At 54.7% G+C, this 19,594-nt stretch overlaps 1 protein-coding gene and 1 pseudogene across 5 annotated transcripts in view; one reads left to right on the top strand and one right to left on the bottom strand.

The window, feature by feature from the left end:
• The window catches only part of ALOX5 (arachidonate 5-lipoxygenase), a gene marked incomplete at its 5' end in the record, with an annotated part of 54,085 nt that extends 38,682 nt beyond the window's left edge, over positions 1-15,403 (top strand). The window contains 8 exons of one of the 4 annotated variants that reach the window (XM_082673553.1): positions 3,484-3,630; positions 9,442-9,645; positions 10,399-10,485; positions 12,214-12,296; positions 12,601-12,722; positions 13,093-13,193; positions 13,503-13,673; positions 14,836-15,403. In XM_082673553.1, coding sequence (XP_082529679.1) covers positions 3,484-3,630; positions 9,442-9,645; positions 10,399-10,485; positions 12,214-12,296; positions 12,601-12,722; positions 13,093-13,193; positions 13,503-13,673; positions 14,836-15,015 — 1,095 coding nt within the window. In that variant the 3' untranslated portion in view covers positions 15,016-15,403. Of the gene's footprint in view, positions 1-3,483; positions 3,631-9,441; positions 9,646-10,398; positions 10,486-12,117; positions 12,297-12,600; positions 12,723-13,092; positions 13,194-13,502; positions 13,674-14,835 lie in introns of all 4 variants that reach the window. The other 3 variants (XM_082673552.1, XM_082673551.1, XM_082673554.1) reach the window with 3 other exon arrangements.
• LOC309834692 (zinc finger MYND domain-containing protein 19-like) lies at positions 6,785-7,501 on the bottom strand (annotated as a pseudogene). Its single transcript has one exon. The product of its transcript is annotated as a zinc finger MYND domain-containing protein 19-like (transcript).
• Positions 15,404-19,594: the final 4,191 nt, after the last annotated feature.

Genomic DNA, 19,594 nt, shown 5'->3' with positions numbered 1-19,594 from the left:
TCAATATCATGATTAAAAGAGCTCCCTCTAACTAAGGGCCTGTTGTGGGCCAGGCATTGTGAGAGATGCTTTACACACAGGACCATCAATTGTTACCCACCTTGCAAAGGTAAAGAAACTGGAGAAAAAAGCAAGCCTTGCATCAAAAAAAAAAAAAGGAGAAAACTGATGGAACTTTTGACTTCCTAATTAGAAGTGTTGGTCTTCTGCTTCTGTCCTCACCCTCTCCCCAGCCCTTCTCCTGGCCCTCGTCTGCAGGGTCCGCCCTCTCCAGTTCCAAGACTATTGTACTCTTGAGACAGAAAGGGGTTCAAACCTCCTCCTCTGGTGGGACTCAGCGTCAGCCGCCTTCCATGCCAGGAGCTTGAGGCTCTGGGAACTGGCCTTAGTCTCCCATCAGTTGGCCCATTCCCACTACAGCCAGGATGACCAGGCCTCCTGCCACCTGCCCCAGGTGTCTAGGCGGCCTTCTGCTGTTTCCAGTCACCCTGTCTTGCTTGCTCAGCTCACCATGGGGCCCCAGAAAGAGAGCGATGGTCAGTGCCGTCTGTGGACAGACCTCCCAGCCCTCACACCCTGCCCACCTGACTCTGGAGGGCCACCTGCCCAGCTGAAGTCCCCAGGCAGGGCTCCTGCCCCACCTGGTCATGTGGACAGGTGACAACCTGTCCCCACGTAGACAGGCACACACAGCAGTTCTCCCCTGTAGATTTAATTGCTGGACGTAGTAACATTGATTCAGTGCTGTTGGTTTCAAACTTCAAATCAGAGAATCACTGAATCTTAAAAGCCAGAGAATCCTAGAACTGGAAGGGACTGAGCATCCAGCCACCCTGGCAGGGGGACAGCCTCCGCGCAGGAGTCCTTGCCACCACAATGGTCGTCTTTCCTTCGAGTTATGGTCTTGATGCTCAGCTGTGGTTTTGGTGGTGAAGCAATAATCCAATAGCCACCATTGACTGGAGTCTTACACACACACCACCCGTCTCTTACACATACATCGCTCCATCCCCTACAATATGGTTCTTAATTCCCACAGTCATTTCTGCTACTTCTCTTTGGCAGCATCTTATGATCTACATTAAGTTTGTGGCCTACTAAAACTCCAAAGTTTTTTTCTTTTAATCTTTACCTGTGCAATTATTCTTTTGCAACATGAATAGAGAAATTCTACCCCTGTTGTTTTTGAGTCATCGTCACAACTCTTCAAGAGTGTTTTAGTTCTTAGACTTTATATTAGGATTTTGTAGTTTCAAGTCACAAAGATCATAAGAAGTGCATTGGTTGAGGCAACAGCAAGAAGCAAAGCGAGGGGACTTCCCTGGTGGCACAGTGGATAAGACAATATGCTCCCAGTGCAGGGGGCCCGGGTTCGATCCCTGGTCAGGGAACTAGATCCCACATGCATGTCGCAACTAAGAGTTCACATGCCACAACTAAGGAGCCCACGTGCTGCAACTAAGACCTGGTGCAACCAAATAAATAAATAAGTTTTTTTAAAAAAGAAGAAGCAAAGCGACTAGCTCAGGCATAGCTGGGTCCTAGGTTCAGGTAATCCATTGGCATCATTTCTCCATTTCTCAATTCTCTGCCTCTGTTGGATTTTTTTTCTTAGGAAGGTGTCCTTTTGTGGAGGTAAAGATGACCACCAACAGCTTCAGACTTACCTTCGACCATTTTAGCAAACATTACCCAATCCCAGAAAGAAAGTCCCTGTTTCCCAACACTTCCAGCAAGTGTCATGGGTCCAGCTTGGGATAATTCCCTGAACCAATCGCTATGGTCAGGAGAATGGACTATGTCGACCAAAAGGAGAGGACAGGAATACCAGACAAGCAAGACCACCAGCATCTTCTACAGAACCTAGAATATCAACTGAGAGATAGGGTTGGTGCTCTCACTTTCCAGCAGGATGAAACTGAGGCCCAGAGAGAGGAGGTGGCCTGGAATAACAGAGAAATGCCCCATAGGCAGACCCAAATCCCAGGCCCCCGGGTTCCCAGGGCCTCCCTTTAGCCTTTCATTCATCAAGTTAAACAACCTGGGTCCGCTCAAGATTTGATCGGCAGCCGTTTCTTCTGCACAGTGGCCACTGATGGCCACATCCGCTCTGAAAGGCATTTGTCCAGCCCATCACAGAAGCCCAGCCAACCCTGTGCCCACCGGGACTAGTGTCTCCAACTTCTGGCCAAGGTGTCCCAAGGGGCCATCACTTGCTATCCTGGAAGCAGCCTCTCCCCACTTCCCTCTGCCCTGGCTGGCCGAGGGCACCATCCCCTCCTTCCCCGACCCCGTCCCACTCCTGCCCTGAATGCATCTCGAGCAGACTGCTCGGAGCTCATCACTGGTGTCAGACAACTGCCAGGGTCCTCTGCGTCCGAAGAAAGGAGGAAGGTGATGGCCAGGCTTTGAGCTTCTCTAGTGCCTTGGTCCCCTCAAGCGCTTGCACAGTGGCCCCCGCGCGCCCTCTGTAGGCAGAGTCGTGGACGTGCAACTGACTTGAGCACCTGTTGACCAGTGTCCACCGTACTGTAGACCCGACCCCCTTCCCCAGCCGGACCGCAACCCCTGCCTCCATTGCTAGCTTAAAACACAAAAGGCTTTAGAAGAAGCGCTGCTTGTCCTGCACCCGAACTCTTCCAGCTCTGGCGAAAGGAGCCCTTGCGGCCCTCAGCTTAAGCTCCCTCTAGGGGACTCAGGTGTAGTCTGGGGTGGGCGGCTTTCTACCTTCCCCAAATCCCAGGTGCATATTTGTTTTATATTGAAGTATGATATCCATGGAAAAGGGCACGAATCAGGAGTGGCAGCAAGCCCAATGACTTTGCACCTTACCCCGCTGTGCCACCAGCCTCAGACCAGGACACAGAGCACACACAACCCTTGCAGACTCCCCCCCCCCGCCCTTGTAGACCTCCTCACCCCTGAAGACCCACCTCTAAAGACCTCCCCCGGCCCTGACGACCCCCTCCTGACGCGGTGGACGCCTACTTTTGTAGACCCCACCCCTCAGAGCCTTCCACCTGCGAACCTGCCCCCTTTCCGTCTCTCCTCCCAAGGGTGGCCCTGGTCCTGACCCTGACACTGAGTTTACCCAGCTTGAACTCTCTGTAAGTGGAGTCCTGCAGCATCACTCTTGGCATTTGACTTCTCTCATTTATTTCATCTAAACTCTGCCTATTTTCTTCTTCTTAAACTGTGTCCTTCCGGGTGATCTTTCAACATCCTTCACGAGGGTCAGGCAGACTTCGGGTACAGCAAGTACGGAAGAGCCACTGCCATTCCTTCACCTTACTGAGCCCACCGCAACCTGTGAAAACTGATGTCAGTCAGCCTTTGAGTTAGAGGACCAAGAACTTTACAAATTTCTGAGCTCCACTGAGTTGCCAGGGCAGCCAGAGCCCCCTTTCCCTCCCTCTGCGCCTGGTTGCTGGGTCCATCTCAGGCTGCAACTGACTTGCATGTATTTCCTCCTGCCTCTTACAGCTGGGGAACATCTTCATCGTGGACTTCAAGCTGTTGGATGGCATCGATGTCAACAAAACAGACCCCTGCACTCTGCAGTTTCTTGCTGCGCCCATCTGCTTGCTGTACAAGAATCTGGCCAACAAGATTGTCCCCATTGCCATCCAGGTAGGCTGAGGGGACCTGTTCTCTTCCCGGGCGGCTCTACCCTCAGCAGTCAGGGCTCAGGGAGGATTTCCTGGGTGGCACCACCAAAGCTCTAGGAGGAGAAGGCAGCTCTGCCTTGAGTGTCCTGCTGAAGGCTTTTCCAGGTAGACAGGAAAAACAGGAACTTAGGGCTTCCTGCCAGTCCTGGAGAGGGCTGACCACAATGGGCAGAAAGGGCTCCACTCCCCAAGATACCCTTGAGAACTTCCTGGTTCTGAGGAGGACCTGCCTTGGGATAGCACACTGGGCTCCCCACCCCAGCGTCGTGACCAGCCCCAAATCAAAACGCCAGCAGAGCCCAGGCAAGTGAGGCTGTGAGCTGAGCTGGAAGCTGAGGCTGCCAAGAGGGGACCATGGAGTTCAGGAACTGTTCCCGTCCTGAGATGCTCCCTTCATGTGCCCCGGGGTTCTTGTCTCCACCAGAGATGATGGAGAAGGAGGCCACTGCAACACTGTGGGAGCTGGTATGCAGACAGCAGGAAACCACACCCGGGCCAGGATGAGGTGTGGGTCCATGAACGGGGGAGGCTGCACAGGGGCCCCTAAGGGGAAGGCAGACAAGCACTCAGCAAACAGTACTTTGAGTCAGCCATGAACCAGGCATTGGGTGCCGTGGGCGTAATAGCAGCTAGTTTTGCCAGATGTTAACCGCCAAGGCTATTGCAGGGGTTTGCCTACACACAACCCCTTGGATTCTGAAATCTAAAAAATTCTAAAGCTCTTAGACTTACCAAAAATGTGTAGCAAATTCATTGGCAGCAAAGCTTGCTGTGAACCAACAGGAGAGGCTATTTAAGAGGCTTTCTCTCACTTAGTATGAAATGCATACGTTTCACTGCAGAAATACGAACATATTTGAGTGTAAAATGTTGTGTTGCCCCAGACCCAGGGAGGGGGAGAGAGGTGTCACATGATGAAATGGACACACTGCTAAAATCCTAAAAATTATGAATTCTGAAACATTTGGCCACCAGGGTTTCAGACCAGGACCTACCTTTATTTATGTAACTGTCACTACAACCCTCTGAGTAGGCAGGCACTAGTGCTACCGATCATTTTAAGCAGATAAGGAAACCAAGGCACAGGGGTAGTCAGCGGCAGAGCTGAGCCTCGAGCCAGGCCTTCTGGCTCCAAAGTTCATGGCTCACCAGTCTCCGAGTCTCTGGGGCACCTCTCCTCCAAAGGAGTTCCCAGACTGTTATCAGAAAGAAGCCCTATGCTTCAGAAACTGATGCAAAAGGTAAAGGGACAAGTGATGGAGAAGTAAGCCGAGCTAGGAACCTTGTTCACCACTCTCAGGCACCTCTGAAGCACCCTGTCCTCCAGAGACCTTTTATGTCCAGACCATGGACTATTACGCCACCTTTACAACCAATAAATGAGATCTATCCCAGCTGACCTGAGTCAGCTATGAGTTAACAGCAGAAAGCAAGATACAGGGTAGAGATTATACAATCTGTTCTATGTCAACTGAATGCAAGGAAAGGGCCCACCACAGATGTGACCAGATACTCTTGTGGGCATGGGGAGTCACAGAAGGACACAGGTCACCAGGTTGGGAACATTGGGATGGAACTGGCTGGGGCACAGGTGAGCAAAAGAAAGTAGCAACAGACTTGATTATAACGCTAATCAATGTGTGGAAAATTGCACAAATATGCATATATGCAAAGAGGCTGGATTATGAAATGTTTTCTTTCTTTCTTGTGCTCTTCTGTAATGATTGGAATTTTTTACGGTAAGTATATAATCTTTCCTAACCAGAAACAAAAGGCTACATCCTTATCACCACCCCTCCCAAAATTTAAACACAAAACACCAAGCGTTCTGGAGTTCCACAGCATCACTACCAGCCTGGAGGGGAGTGGGGAGGGTGGGAAGAATGTGTGGGAGGGAAGGCCCAAATCATAGCGACCTGCAAGGCTGGTGTAAGAGTTCCGGATGATAGCAAGTGAGGGTCTGGACTAAGCAGTGAGAGTGGAGAGAAAGGCCAGAGGCACTGCCAAGGAGTAGGCAGAGCACTGGGTCCCTTCCCAGCTCAGCTGTTTACCAGTTTGTGACTTGGGAGAGCTGCTAAACCACTCTGAGCCTCAGTTTCCCCCTATGTAAAATGGGAATGTCAAGGAATACCTGCTTTGCAGGGCCACGGTGAGGGATAAATGAGATAGTACAAGTATAGCCCCTAGCATGCAGCAGAAGGTCTCCTTGGCCACAGAGCATGCACCAGAGCCTAGCAGGCATCCTACCTGCTCTGCCAGCAGAGTCAGGTGTGGGTGGGGCCGCGCAGTCAGTGCAAAATAGCGAAGCACTGGGAGGGGCGGGGCAGGGGGTGGGGAAGGGGAGGGGCCAGGGGAGAGGTGGGGCAGTGGGGAGCCTGAAAGCTGGGACTGTTAAAAGGGGCTGGAGTGTTGTTCTATGAAAACATGGTTTCAGAGTTCGCAGACCTCCTAATTTTCCAAGAAAACCTATTAATCCAGATTTTTATGTGAAAGTACTGATATTTAAAGGTTGACAACTAATTGCATTCACAAACAACCAAAAATATCGTGAAGGTCAAACTCTGCTCTCCTTGCACTGCTCTGTCCTGGGTGAGCAGGCCCGGGGTGGGCTGTCTAGAGCCGGTCTGTCCAGCGTGGGAGCCCCTGGCCACCCACGGCTCTAGAGCCCTTGAGATGTGGTTAGCCCCTACCAAGGCGCTCTGGAAGTGCAAAATACACACCTGATTTCGAAGACTTAGAACGAGAAAAAAAATAGAATTTTTATTATTTACATGTTGAAATGACATTTTAGAGAGATTGGGTAGAATAAAATTGTATTAATAACATAAAGTTCACCCGTTGGTTTTTATTTTTATTACTGTGGCTGTTACTGAGCAGGACCCTAAGGAACCTTCCCACGACAGCCCCCCCGCCCCCCATGTCCTCCGCCTCAAAAAACTGTACATGAGTTTACGAACAATTAACATAGAGATAATGAGAAGGGTCCTGGCGGGCGCCTCCCGGCTGTCTCTGCTCTAGGTGAGCACTAGGGGACGCTGCGGCAGTGCGCTGTGAGGGGGCCCCCGGCAGCTGCGCGGCTGCGGGAGCGGCTCGTTCAGCACCTCCGGGTCTGGCTCTCAGCCTGCGTCCGCCGAGTCCCGGGGAGATTGGAAGCCGAGAGCGCGGGCGCTGCACTGCTGCTCTGCGGCTCGAGGCTCCGGCTCGAGCTCGTGCTGGAAGGGGCGCAGCTTCTCCTGACAGTGCTGTTTGTGGGCGCACCAGTCCTTCCGCGGGCACTGGGAGCCACAGTAGTGAGCCAGCTGGCAGCGGCCCCTGATGTTGAACTCCCGGAGCTGCTTCTCGGTCATCGCCCAGGGAGGGGAACGGCGCTCGTAGCAGGTGCAGGGAGTCTCCTCCTCTTGCACCACGTCCCCGTTGGTGTTATAGTACCGGGTTACATTCAGGACGGGGAACTGCTCCGCTATGGGGTCCGTGGGAAGCTGCTGAATTGCAAGCCAATATAAGCTTTGCTCCCTTCACTTGCTCGAGGTCTCTGACTTTGGGCCGCCAACCCCACGGTACGAGCTGCAGGTTGTCCAGGCGACTGTCCACAGTGACAGCATTGAGATGCATCACCTGAAACGGGGAGCGATGCCCCAGTCCCACCTCCCCATCGCTCCCACAGCAGCTCAGGAAGGAGCCTTCCTGACCCTCTTGCTCGGTTTTTGTCAAGGGCATATACAAGTATCTTAGCACCATTTCCATCCGCGTCTACTTCCATCCAGGCCTCAAAGGAGTAGCCCCCCACCAGCAGGGATGTTCTGCTCATCTATCAGTGTGTACTTGGTCCTCATCTGACTGCCTCTGCTCCTCTCTCCCAGCAAAAGCTCCCACCGCTGGTGATGGGAACAAGGTTCCCATTCAGGTTAAGGTCTGTGGCTGGTGCAGCTGCACAGCTGGCTCTTTTCCAGAGATTGTGGTGAAGGAAAATGCAGCATTTGTTGCAGGGCCCCAAGCAAGGAGTCCAGGCAGCTAGTGGTCAAAAGGCCCCAAACTTCCCAATGGCTTTCAGGGAAAGGTTTTTAAAGACAGGGTGAGAGAGCGGGTTTGTGGGATGTGATCAGCTCATGGATTGGTTGGTGGTGAGGTAATCGGGAGTCAGCATCAGCCTTCTGGTTCCAACTGGTCTGGGGTCTGTGTGCTTGTGGGCAGCATACAGTTAATTTCTTCCACCTGCTGGGGGTTTCAGTATCTGCAAAACAGCTCAAAGTATATGGCTCAGAATATTATCTATAGCCCTTGAGGAGGAACTAAAGTTCCTTGACTTTGTTTTAATGGCTAAAGTATATTATTTTATCTTGCTTGACTGTTTTCCTTTATTTCTGCATTTTCTCACTTCTCTGATTAAATTTATTATTTGGAACTCAGGGAAGGCCTAGGAGGCTAAAGTTTTTCTATAGACAAGAGGCAGGCAGAGGACATGGAGGGGATCTGTCCTGGAAAGACCCCCATAGGGTCCTGCTTGGTTACAGGGCTACCTGAAAATTTTCAATTCCACCTGTGGCTTGCATTATATTTCTATTGGACCTCATCTCTGTTTTTGAGGGAGAGACAGGGAAATTACCTTCCAAAATACTTAGCATGACCTTGAGGACCCAAATTGGTCTGGCTCCCCCACATCTCAGGCAGCTCTTCTCCTGGGTCACCCTGTTCCCACCACACTGCTCCCAGCAAGAGTCTAACACCCGGCCCAGCTCCCAGTTCCTATGACGGCTCCACCACTCTCCTCCTCTGTTCTGGACAATTCATTCTCATCCCATGTGTCCACCCCTCCCAGGCTCTGTGTCCTCCTCAGAAAGATGGGTCATGACAGCAACTACCTTGCAGGCTCACATGACATTGGGCTGTCAGGTCCTGAGGCTGCACCGGGCGCTAGGGGAGAGCCCCAGGAATGCCAAGGGCTGTTGTCATGGACAAAGCTAGGGACCAGGGGCTTGGGCAGGAAGGGCTGGATAATGTAGATATGTCAGGGCCAGATCACGGAGTTTGGCGACCTTATTTTCTGGCACGAAGAGGTGACTGGGTGTTTTTAAAGACAGGATTGACCTGACATGATTTACATTTTAGAAAAAAAAATCACCCCTGCCCCAGTGTGGAGTTGAAACGGGGAAGGGAAAGACAAGCCAGCCTCTACTAAGGAGGCACCTGGCTGCAGGGCTGGGTTCAAGAGACAGTGACTTGGGACACTGCATCATGCTGGCCCTAGAGCCCCAGGAACTGGAGTTGCTAATCTTGGGCCAGAAGGGAACTCAGGAGCACCAAGACAGAGCCTAGGGAACAGCAGCATTTAAGGGGAGAGCAGAGGAAAGGAAAGTTGGGAGACCAAAAAGCAGCAGCAGAGAAGCAGGTGGAACCAGGAGGGAGGAGCGGAGATGGGGAACGGGTGGAAGACCACAGCCTTCACACATGGCGGTGCTCGCTCCTTGCTGATGCCTTCATGCTCTTTCATTCACTTCTCCTAATAACTGTGAGGTGAGTAGACACTGTGCCCTTGTTACAGATGGCAAAGCCAGAGCTCAGAAAGGCTACATTGCCCAGGGTCCCACAGGTAGTAAGTGATGCAGCTGGGATGGGAAATACGATCTCTAGGCCTCTGCCCTCCTCCATGATCCTCTCATAATTCAAAAGTCACTGTTTAAGAAATTTGGATTCTCCTGGAATTTCCTGAGAGGCCAGGCTCTTCTGCGGCTGCAGTCTGGAGCGAAATACTGCAGTATTTTCTCCAATGTATCAGCTCAACCAGGTCCCAGGAGATGAGAACCCCATTTTTCTCCCTTCGGATGCAAAGTCTGACTGGCTTCTGGCCAAAATCTGGGTGCGTTCCTGTGACTTCCACATCCACCAGACCATCACCCACCTTCTGCGCACACATCTAGTGTCTGAGGTTTTTGGCATCGCCTTGTACCGCCAGCTGCCTGCTGTGCACCCCATTTTCAAGGTACAGCAAGCTGCTGCCTTACCTGGTGGGAGAGGGTATCCAGATATGGGGGGTGGGGGAGAGAAGGGAGGGAAGAGGGGTACTGACATCCCCACAGGACTGTGGCTGGGAGTGGCCATAAGAGACCCCTGGAGAGATGCTGGGGAGGTGGGTAAGTACCCCCAAGGAAGGAAGTGGCTCTGAGCCTGCTGGTTCCTGAGGACACAGGGCTGGGGCCTGACTCCAGCTTGGGCTCGCCTTGGGTAGGTGGGCAGATTTTGAAGAGGCAGAAGAGTTCAGTGTGACCCTGTCTGATCCCAGGCGGCAGCCCCCACTGTCACTGCCCTCCTCTGTTCCCAAATCCTACCGGCACTGACTGCTGGGGTGACTGCAGGCTCAGGTTACCTCTATGTGCCTCCGTTTCCCCATCTGTAGAACAGTTCAGATAGTATGCCTGCCTCCTAGGATTACTGTCAGGGTTAAAATAGTTGACAGATTTGAGAGCTTCAAACAGTGCCTAGCACACAGTTATGCTCTGTGTAAGTGTTGACTGTTATCATTTTTATCACGACCATTATGCATTAGAGCATTAGAGTGGCGCCCATCCCCCAGGCCGCTGGCAGCGGCTCCACAGTGAAGGTCAGCATGTCAGCTTCACTCCCTCCCTGAGGCCTGTAGCATCGCCCCTCCACGGAGGACCCCCGAGGAGGCACAGACCTGGTCAGGCGCCCCCGACCGGCCTTCTCTGATGTCTCCTCCTGCCCCTCCACCCAGCTCCTGGTGGCACACGTGCGGTTCACCGTCGCCATCAACACCAAGGCCCGGGAGCAGCTCATCTGCAAGTACGGCCTCTTTGACAAGGTGGGTGCCCCGAAGAGCCCGGCCCGGCAGGCACCTACTTCTCAGAACCTCGGCGGCCTCCACTCCAACCTGAGGTCCAGCCCCCTAGGCACTGGGGTGGAGGCCTGGGGAGGGTGGGAGGCTGCAGGTGCTCCCAGTGAAGCCTCCCAGCTTCCCTGGCCCACGTCCACCCCTCCCACCCAGCCACTTCCAAGCACCACCCGCTCTTCCTCCTCACCGTGGTCTCCCCGTCACCTCCTCCCTCCCCTCTCCATCCTCCTGCCTCCCCACCTCTTACACACTGGGGACCTGCATCTCCCCTCCCACTCTGCCGCCCATCATTCTGAGCACAGCCTCCCACACTCTGCCCTTGCAGGCCGTCGGTGCTCCCAGCCTACTCGCCCTGTCAGCGGGGGCTCAGGTCCCCCCTGCCCATCACATCCTCTCAGGCAGCACCCCACCCCTGTTCTGACCCCCCAGGAGGCTTACCGCGCCTGGACCCTCCCGGCAGCCCTACCTGCAACTTTCCTGCTTTCTCATCTCCCATTAGTGAGCGGGCCAGATGATCACTAGGGCTGAATCACCATTTGGGTGGAAAATGACAAAACCCATCTCAGACCAGCTGCAGCTGTAAAGGAACTGTATCATCTCACACGCCTGGACATACTCGGGTTCGGGAGCCACAGCTCCCAGCTCCGTGTCTCACTGGGCAACACTGGCCTGTGGCCTCCCTCTCAGCACCAGGTGCTGGGCCCAGAGCCCCCAAGCAACCCCTGCCCACCAGGATGCCTCATACGCAGGGACCAGGGACTCGAATAATGTCCCCAGGGTACAAGCCACTGGATGGAACTCTTCCACTCTTTAAACTGTGTGGTCTCACTCTCTCAGACGGGGTTCTCGGACAGCCTTCCCCCTGTGGGAGAGGGAACAGGACCTCATCACAGTGAGCTCCAAGCTCATGTTCCCACGCAGTGACATCATCTTCCATCCAAATAGAAAGTACCAGGGAGCAACTCTATTGGTCCTGCTTGGGTCAAATGCCTACAGTGGACCAGTGTCTGGCCCCCAGCACCCAAGCCCTCCTTTGAAGATTCTGTACCCTGAGCACTCAGCCACCGTGTGTGTGTGCCTGCATCTCAGCAGCTGGTGCGTCTATCCAGCCCTCACCTTGGCACACAAGATGCTCTCAACAGAGTTGTGAGGGTCCTGGGGGCTGGTATCTGCCCCCGTCTTGTGCCCAAAGATCAGGTCCCAGAGAGCAGTGCTCGGGCTCTGGGCAGCCCGTGCTCAGGACGAGGGCAGGCCTGGCCAGAGGGCTGCTCCAGCCCAGGCTCCACCCTGCCAGCTGTCCCTGCTGCGCTGCTCGGGGCGGGAGCTCTCCCCTCCCTCCTGTAGCTGCTCCCAGTCTCTGCACTTCAGCCCCTCACATCTTGATCGGGCAGAGGCTCCTCCCCGTAACCTCTCACTGGGCTGCCCTTGGCATTCTCCGAGTCACACGTCCCTCCCACCCACCTCAAGAGACCTAGGTTAGCCCTTGGCAGGCCTGGTCATCCTCCTGCCCTTTCACAGTTTCTCATGCTGAGCTTTGGGGCTGGAAGGCTGGAGGCGGGGAACCAGCCTCGGCTCATGGCGCTCTCTCCCCTCCTGCTCAAGGCCAACGCCACAGGGGGCGGTGGCCACGTGCAGATGGTGCAGAAGTCCATGCAGGACCTGACCTACAGCTCCCTGTGCTTCCCTGAGGCCATCAAGGCCCGGGGCATGGACAACACAGAAGACATCCCCTACTACTTCTACCGGGACGACGGGCTCCTGGTGTGGGAGGCCATCAGGGCGTGAGTGCTGTGGCTGTGGGACCTGCTCTGGGCAGCAGGAGGTGTGGGCCTGGGCGCTGATGGACCCGGCCAGGGGGCTGGGCAGCTGGCAAAGTGGGCCAGGGCCTGGCTAAATCGTCCGGGCAGGGATGGGGGAACGAGGGTATGCCGGGGCGGGGCGGGGGTGGAAGAGCATGTGACGTGAGTCTGGACGTTAAAGAGTGACAGCGTCACCGATGGGGGCTCTGCCCTGGGGCCTGGGATACAGCTCTGCAGACCCTGGCTGGACCACCCACTCCTAGCCGGGCCTCTCCTCCCGGGCCAGGTTCACAGCCGAGGTGGTGGACATCTACTACGAGAGCGACCAGGTGGTGGAAGGGGACCAGGAGCTGCAGGACTTCGTGAAGGATGTTTACATGTACGGCATGCGGGGCAAGAAGGCCTCAGGTAGGGACGTCCCCCTGCCCCGCCCCCAGCCCTCTCTTCTGCTCTTCCCTGACTTTCTTTGGGCAGTGCTGGCCTGTGGCCTCCACCTTAGCACCTGGCACTGGGGCCAGAGCCCCTAGGGACCCCTATCCACCAGTATGCCTCAAGGGGACATCTCAGGGCCTTTCTGTGTCTCCTGAGAGCCCAGGTCAGAAACAACAGGAACACTGGGCCAAGCGGCTGTCCCCTCCCAGTGAGTCTTGCCCACGCCCGGGCCCTCCAGCACTGGCGTGTGGGAACCCAGGAAGCAGAATGGGTGGAGGCGTGTATCTGCCAGTCGGGGGTCCCTCCCCAGGGTCGGGGCCTCAGCCAGCCCGTGGCTCTGCCTTAGGCTTCCCCAAGTCCATCAAGACCAAGGAGAAGCTGTCCGAGTACCTGACTGTGGTGATCTTCACGGCCTCAGCCCAGCACGCGGCAGTGAACTTTGGCCAGGTGGGCAAGGGCAGGGCGAGGTGGCCAAGCCCACCTTGACTGCTTCTGAGGGCCCCTGGGCGGACCGCCCCACCTCCTCGTCTTCCAGACAGACGGGGGTGGACGAAGCCCAGGCAGCCCCGGGGCCAGGAGTCCGGTGTTCCTGGTGCGGTTTGGTTCCGAGCTAAGCACTGGGCGCCAGCCCGAGGGAGGGGCCTGCCCTGGCCTTGCTGGAGCGGGAGAGGGGACTCGGGAGGAGGCGCAGGAGACGAAGGTGGGCGGAGGCTGCGCCGCAGAGGTGCCCACGCGAGTCGGTGGCCATCCCCACAGTACGACTGGTACTCCTGGATCCCCAATGCCCCCCCAACCATGCGAGCCCCGCCACCGAAGGTCAAGGGTGTGGTCACCATCGAGCAGATCGTGGACATGCTGCCCGACCGTGGCCGCTCCTGCTGGCATCTGGGTGCAGTGTGGGCGCTGAGCCAGTTCCAGGACAATGAGGTGAGACCGGAGGCCTTCTCGCCCCTTCCGGGAGTCAGAAGGTTTAACCCGCTCCTCAACCCCAGGGTTCTGTGGTTTAGGGCTCAGGCTGGATCCCTGCTGGCCAGGAATCCTGACTTGCAAGGCTGGAGGGGCCCAAGAAGCCCTCAGGCCCAAGCCTGGCTGGAGCTCAGCGTGGGCGGGGCAGGAGAGCTGGGGGACACTGGGACACTCCCCACAAGGGCACCCCCCACCCCCGCCATTGACAAAGCTCCGTCATGTGGGTTTCTCCCCGGCACCCCAGCGGTGGGGCTGAGAGTTTCCTGGGTATCTTCTGAGACATTCCCACGCACATACAACCTACCGAAGCTAATCCCAAAGCCGGCTCTCGGTAGACACAGCCCCACGGTGTCGGCACATGGCTGCTCAGAATGACGGGCCAGTTGAACCAGCCCCAGACCCGCAGGCATTCGTTGGCATCTGAGGTGCTTTGGGACCTTTGCTAATGTCGTGGTCCCTCACTAACATCTGCATGTATGGGTCTTGGCACGTGTGTCCGTAGAACCAGTACGTTCCTTGTAGAGGAGTTTCTTGGTCAAAGAATGTTGAGACTGAATTGCCCTCCACAAACTAAATCTAAAACCCCATCAAGAGCACGGGATATTTCTCCCACTTCTACCAGCCCTGGGTATGAAACTTTCCAATTTTAACAATCCCATAGTTTGTTTCTAAAAGGTACGCTTAGTTTTAATTTGCAGGCATCTGTGTGGGTGTGCAAATGGGCATACCACCCCCAGCAGAGCCTGGCTGTGGCCGTCCTGGGCTGGAGAGAAGGCCTGCACTGGCCCCTGTGGCCCTGCTGCCCTGAGTTCAGGCGGGAAGGCGGGAGTGCTGCTTGGGACCAGGCCACATGCCCACCACGGCCAGGACTACCCCCCACCTCCACGTCCGCCTGCACCTTTACACGTCCTTATAGCCTTATACCCTGCGGCAGGGCACCGATCTGTAAGGTCCCAGCCCAGGAGCATTCTCGGGGCGCTCTCAGCAGGTGGCAGGAGGTGGAGCTGGGGGGATGAGCACACGCCTTGCCTCCCAAAGGATGGTCTCTGGGGTGGGACAAGGCCTGTCAGTTTACATCGCCTCATCGCAGATTAACGTGTCTCTGTCGTGTCTGGGTCCTCAGCTGTTCCTAGGCATGTACCCGGAGGAGCATTTTATCGAGACACCTGTAAAGGAGGCCATGGCCCGATTCCGTAAGAAACTTGACACCATCGTCAGCGTGATCGCCGAGCGCAATAATAAGAAGAAGCTGCCGTATTACTACTTGTCCCCAGACCGGATTCCCAACAGTGTGGCCATCTGAGTGGCGCCTGAGCCCGTCTCACTCCGGGACGGCCAGCTGCTCCAGGCTGGGCTCGGCAACCAGACTCCAGCCTGCCCAGGAGGGCAGGCTCCCAGGGCGGCTGCAGAGCAGGCCTTCAGATTCCTGGGAATTTGCCCGCAGGCCCCAGGCTCCTGGCTTCAAACCAAAGGCTCCCCAGGTTAGACCTTGATATAGCTAAGCTTCGGTGCATTTTCCTGTTTGTTCCTCAGTCTCTAGTGAATCCCATACTTCGATCGAAGTGTGTAAACACTGCAGGGACCTTTCCTACACAGAGGACTGTGTAGTTTCCTGCCCACCACCCAGCTCAGCGCTTCTGCAGCAGGAAAGCCCCACAGAGCAGCGTAACTGATGGATGTTTGCTCTTGTTGGGGACACGGGATGATTACTTTCTGTTCTATTTATGCTTAGTTCAATTTCTTGCATACAGTAGGTGCCCAAATAAATTCTTGTTGAATGCATTAAGAACTGGTTTTCATAAAAATAAAGTTTATTTAAAACAGGTCTCCTTCTACATGCTACGTTCCAATCACCCCAAACAGCTCAATCCCCTCCCCAACCCCAAAAAGCCATAATCATTATGATCCCGTCTAGGCAAAAGCCTCCCCCCAACCCTCAGTCTGGAGAAAAAGTGCTTTTCTCTCTTCTTTGCCCAGAAACTCCTACTCTTCCTTCAGAACACATCCCAGATCTCATCCCCTCTGGGGAGACACCCTAGTTGCCCAGATAGAGCTCGTCTCTCCCCCAGGGCTTTGTTCAAACCTCTTCCATCCTCCCACGTGGTCTCACACTTGGAACTAGAGCCCCTGGAGGATAGGGGACCCGCCGTATTTATTTCTGTGCCCTAATGGTGGCCTAGGGCTGGCATAAGTCACCGCCGTGCTGCTCCCATACTTTCCTCCCAGCTGGGCACCTACCCTACAGATTCCAGGCATCGTCTTGGGGGCTGGGGGCTGTTTTCTCCTATGGCAGAGAAAGCAACATGCCTTTTTAAAAAATGCATTTTCTTTCCTCAGGCCCAAGAAGCAGAGCCAGCCCTGAGCTTGGGGATGACAGTCCTCTGTCTCCTCCTACACACACACCCAGCCCCAGCCCCCAGCCCTTGGCTTCAGAATTGGGTCAGTGGAATCCACAGGGTTTCAGGAAAGTGTACACCTGATGTGCTAGGCCAGCCACCCTAGGCCATCTGGTCGGCTCTATTTTAGCCCAGGGGTCATCCTCCCCCCACCAGCCTGACACCCCAAGTAGTGAGGAGCAGTGTGTCCGTAGGATCCCTGGGTCCGAAGTACCCTCTTACCTCCATGTGCACTGGTACAGCCTGGGGCAAGGAACATTGGGTGGACTTTTTTTTTTAAGTTTATTGAAGTAGAGTTGATTTACAATGTTCTGTGAACTTCTGTTGTATAGCAAAATGATTCAGTTATACATACATATATATATATATATATATATACACACAAATTTTTTCATATTCTTTTCCATTATGGTTTATTATAGGATATTGAGTATAGCTCCCTGTGCTCTACAGCCGGACCTTGCTGTTTATCCATTCCATATATAATGGTTTGCATCTGCTAATCCCAAACTCGCAATCCATCCCTCTCCCGCCCCCCACCCTTGGCAACCACAAGTCCATTCTCTACGTCTCTGAGTCTGTTTCTGTTTCATAGATAAGTTCGTGTCATTTTTTAGATTCCATATAAAAGTGACATCATGTGGTATTTGTCTTTCTGACTTACTTCACTTAGTGTGATAATCTCTAAGTCCACCATGTTGCTGCAAATGGCAAGATTTCATTCTTTTTTATGGCTGAGTAATATTGCATTATATACACACACACACACACACACCATTTATGCTGTGAACATAGGGATGCATGTATGTATCTTTTCACATTAGAGGGCGTTTTCTTGGTTTTTTGTTTTTATTTATTTTTGGCTGCATTGGGTCTTCGTTGCTGTGCGTGGGCTTTCTCTAGTTGCAGCGAGCGGGGGCTACTCTTTGTTGTGGCGCACGGGCTTCACATTGCGGTGGCTTCTCTTGTTGCAGAGCACGGGCTCTAGGCACACGGGCTTCAGCAGTTGTGTGGTTCGCGGGCTCTAGAGCGCAGGCTCAGTAGTTGTGGCGCACAGGCTTAGCTGCTCCGCGGCATGTGGGATCTTCCTGGACCAGGGCTCAAACCTGTGTCCCCTGCATTGGCAGGCGGATTCTTATCCACTGCATCACCAGGGAAGCCCCACATTAGAGTTTTATCTGGGTACACGCCCAGGAGTGGGATTACTCGATCATATGGCAACTCTGTTTTTAGTTTTCTGAGGAAATTCCACACTGTTTTCCATAGTGGCTGCACCAATTTACATTCCTGGGTGGACCCTTCAAAAAGGGAAATGTGGGGACTCATGAGCACTGCCTTGACTTCTAAAGCTCGCCTTGAAGGGGCTTGGTGGGGAGCGTCAGCCCCAGTCCACATGTGAGGAAACTGAAGCTCAGCGAAGAGAAGGAACCCTTGAGAGGCCACCAGCTGGAGGAGAGCTGGGCCCACCAGGGCCTTGCACGTCATCTGCTGTGATGCCTCTGGGTGATCTCGCACCAGAGTACCTTTCATCTCCAACATTTTAAGAATTTACAAGTGCTTCTGAAGCAGTGAAGCCTTTGCCAGCAGGCCTCTGGGGGGCAGGACTCCAACAGGCAGAAGTCGGCCAGGCAGATGCTAATTCAACCCAGCGGGCAGCCCTGCTCCCAGGAGCTTCACGTCTGCCCTCGCTTCCTCCATCATAAATGGTGGGATGAGCCCAGAGAGTCCAACTCTGTCTCTTGGGCCTGGGCCTCCACAGGGTGGAATCAGATGGGGTGGGGGAATTGGAAATTGGCTGCATTTCTTCCCAGACACCCCAGAAACTGGCTGAGATCTGGAGGGTGGGGTGGGAGGAGAGCCCTGAGTCAGAGGGGTCTCCGTGACTCAGAGCAATGCCCTCCCTGGGCCTCAGTTTCCCTGCTATACATGGGGGTCAGACTGGAGTACCTGTTCTTAGTGTTGGGTGAGGGACGTTCCTGTGGAGGGGAAGCACAGACCACTTTGAAAATCGGATAAAAGCTATGGGCATCCCCCCAGGAGTGTGACACAGGCACTTATACAATCCTCAGGGAACCACACACCTCCTATGGCTGAGCAAAGAGTCCCGGGACCAGGGTTCCCAGGTGACTGGATTTTATGGGACAGAAAAGTTCTGCAAGAAAAATCTGGAGGGACATTTGTGTTACCAAGTTTTTGTTGGTATGAACCAACCAATCCATAAAAAGCACCCCTGCCAAGTGCTACCAGCGACTCTTATCACTGCTTCATAATAGGGCATTTTAACAACAGAAGCGCAGGAGAATAAGGATAACAAGGCTACTCTTTCTCACAACCACCTGTGTTGCCTTTTCCCATCTCCCCCTGGTCCCCCTGCAGACTGTGCCACAGCAGTGCCGGGAAGCACGGCCGGGCTAGCTCCCCTCTGCCGAGCGCCTGGCACTGTGTGTCTCCAGTGAAAGGGTGGAAGCTGGACAAGGGGAACAAAGTGGAGCCCAGCTTGGCTCCTTGGACCCCTGGACCTCCAGACGCCTACCTAATGCGGAGGGGACGCTGAGATCGTGCCCGCAGAGCCTGGACTGCGCTCCTCTCACTTCAGCTCCGGGGGAGGCAGCCTGGCGAGGCAGGGCCGATGAGGCTTCTCTGACGGCCCAGAGGCTGGGCCTGCCAGCCCAGAGGAACTGGCTCATCCCTGTCCCTCTCTCCCCCCTGAATTACCCTTCTCAGCTCTTTCCTGACCCAACGTGCAGTGGGACTCCTGCTCTCTGTTGCACTTCTGAGGCTGGGAGAAAAGACAGGCCCTAGAGAGGGTCGTCTATGCCGCTCACACCATGTAGGCTGTGCAACAACTCTAGGGGGCGCTGATCACACGGGCCAAGTGTTGGCAAACTTTTTCTGTAAAGGGGCATGTAAATATTGTAGGCTTTGCAGGCCATACGATCTGCCATTGTAGCAGGAAATAAGCTGAATACAGTGTCAATGAAGGGCAAGGCTGTACGTCTACAAGTACATTTATGAAACAGGAGGCTGGTCTGCGAGCAGTGGTGGGCCACCCCCCCCCCCCCCGACCTAGAGGATTCAAACCGCCCCTAGCGGTTTGTGCCATCAGCGGCCCCAACCCGTCATTTTTTGGCTGGTGTCAAAGGGAAGAGAGGCCTGGGGGTGGCACTGTTTCAAGCCCGCCGGCAACAGGACCTTACTGGGCGTCTCTTCAGCCAAACGCAAACTCATCGGGTCCCCAAAGCGTAGAGGCTCCTCATGGGCAGTCCCCACTTCGCATTCTTACAGAAGGTTCCTCTTTCAGCTCCATGCTCCTCGCCACTCCCTCCAACTGAACGCTTGAGCTCAAGGGAGCTCTCGGGGGAGGGCTGGGGCACACGCTGGCCTCTGTCCCTCCCGCGAGCCCACACCCGAGCAGATGCACCTCTTCCTCTAAGGGCCTCAACAGCTCCACTCAGTTCTGGAGACCTCTTCTCCCAAGTCAGGCAA

Source organism: Grampus griseus (genome assembly GCF_964374135.1).
Source record: "Grampus griseus genome assembly, chromosome: 16".
Lineage (NCBI taxonomy): Eukaryota > Metazoa > Chordata > Mammalia > Artiodactyla > Delphinidae > Grampus > Grampus griseus.
This window is presented reverse-complemented; position numbering and strand designations above follow the sequence as displayed.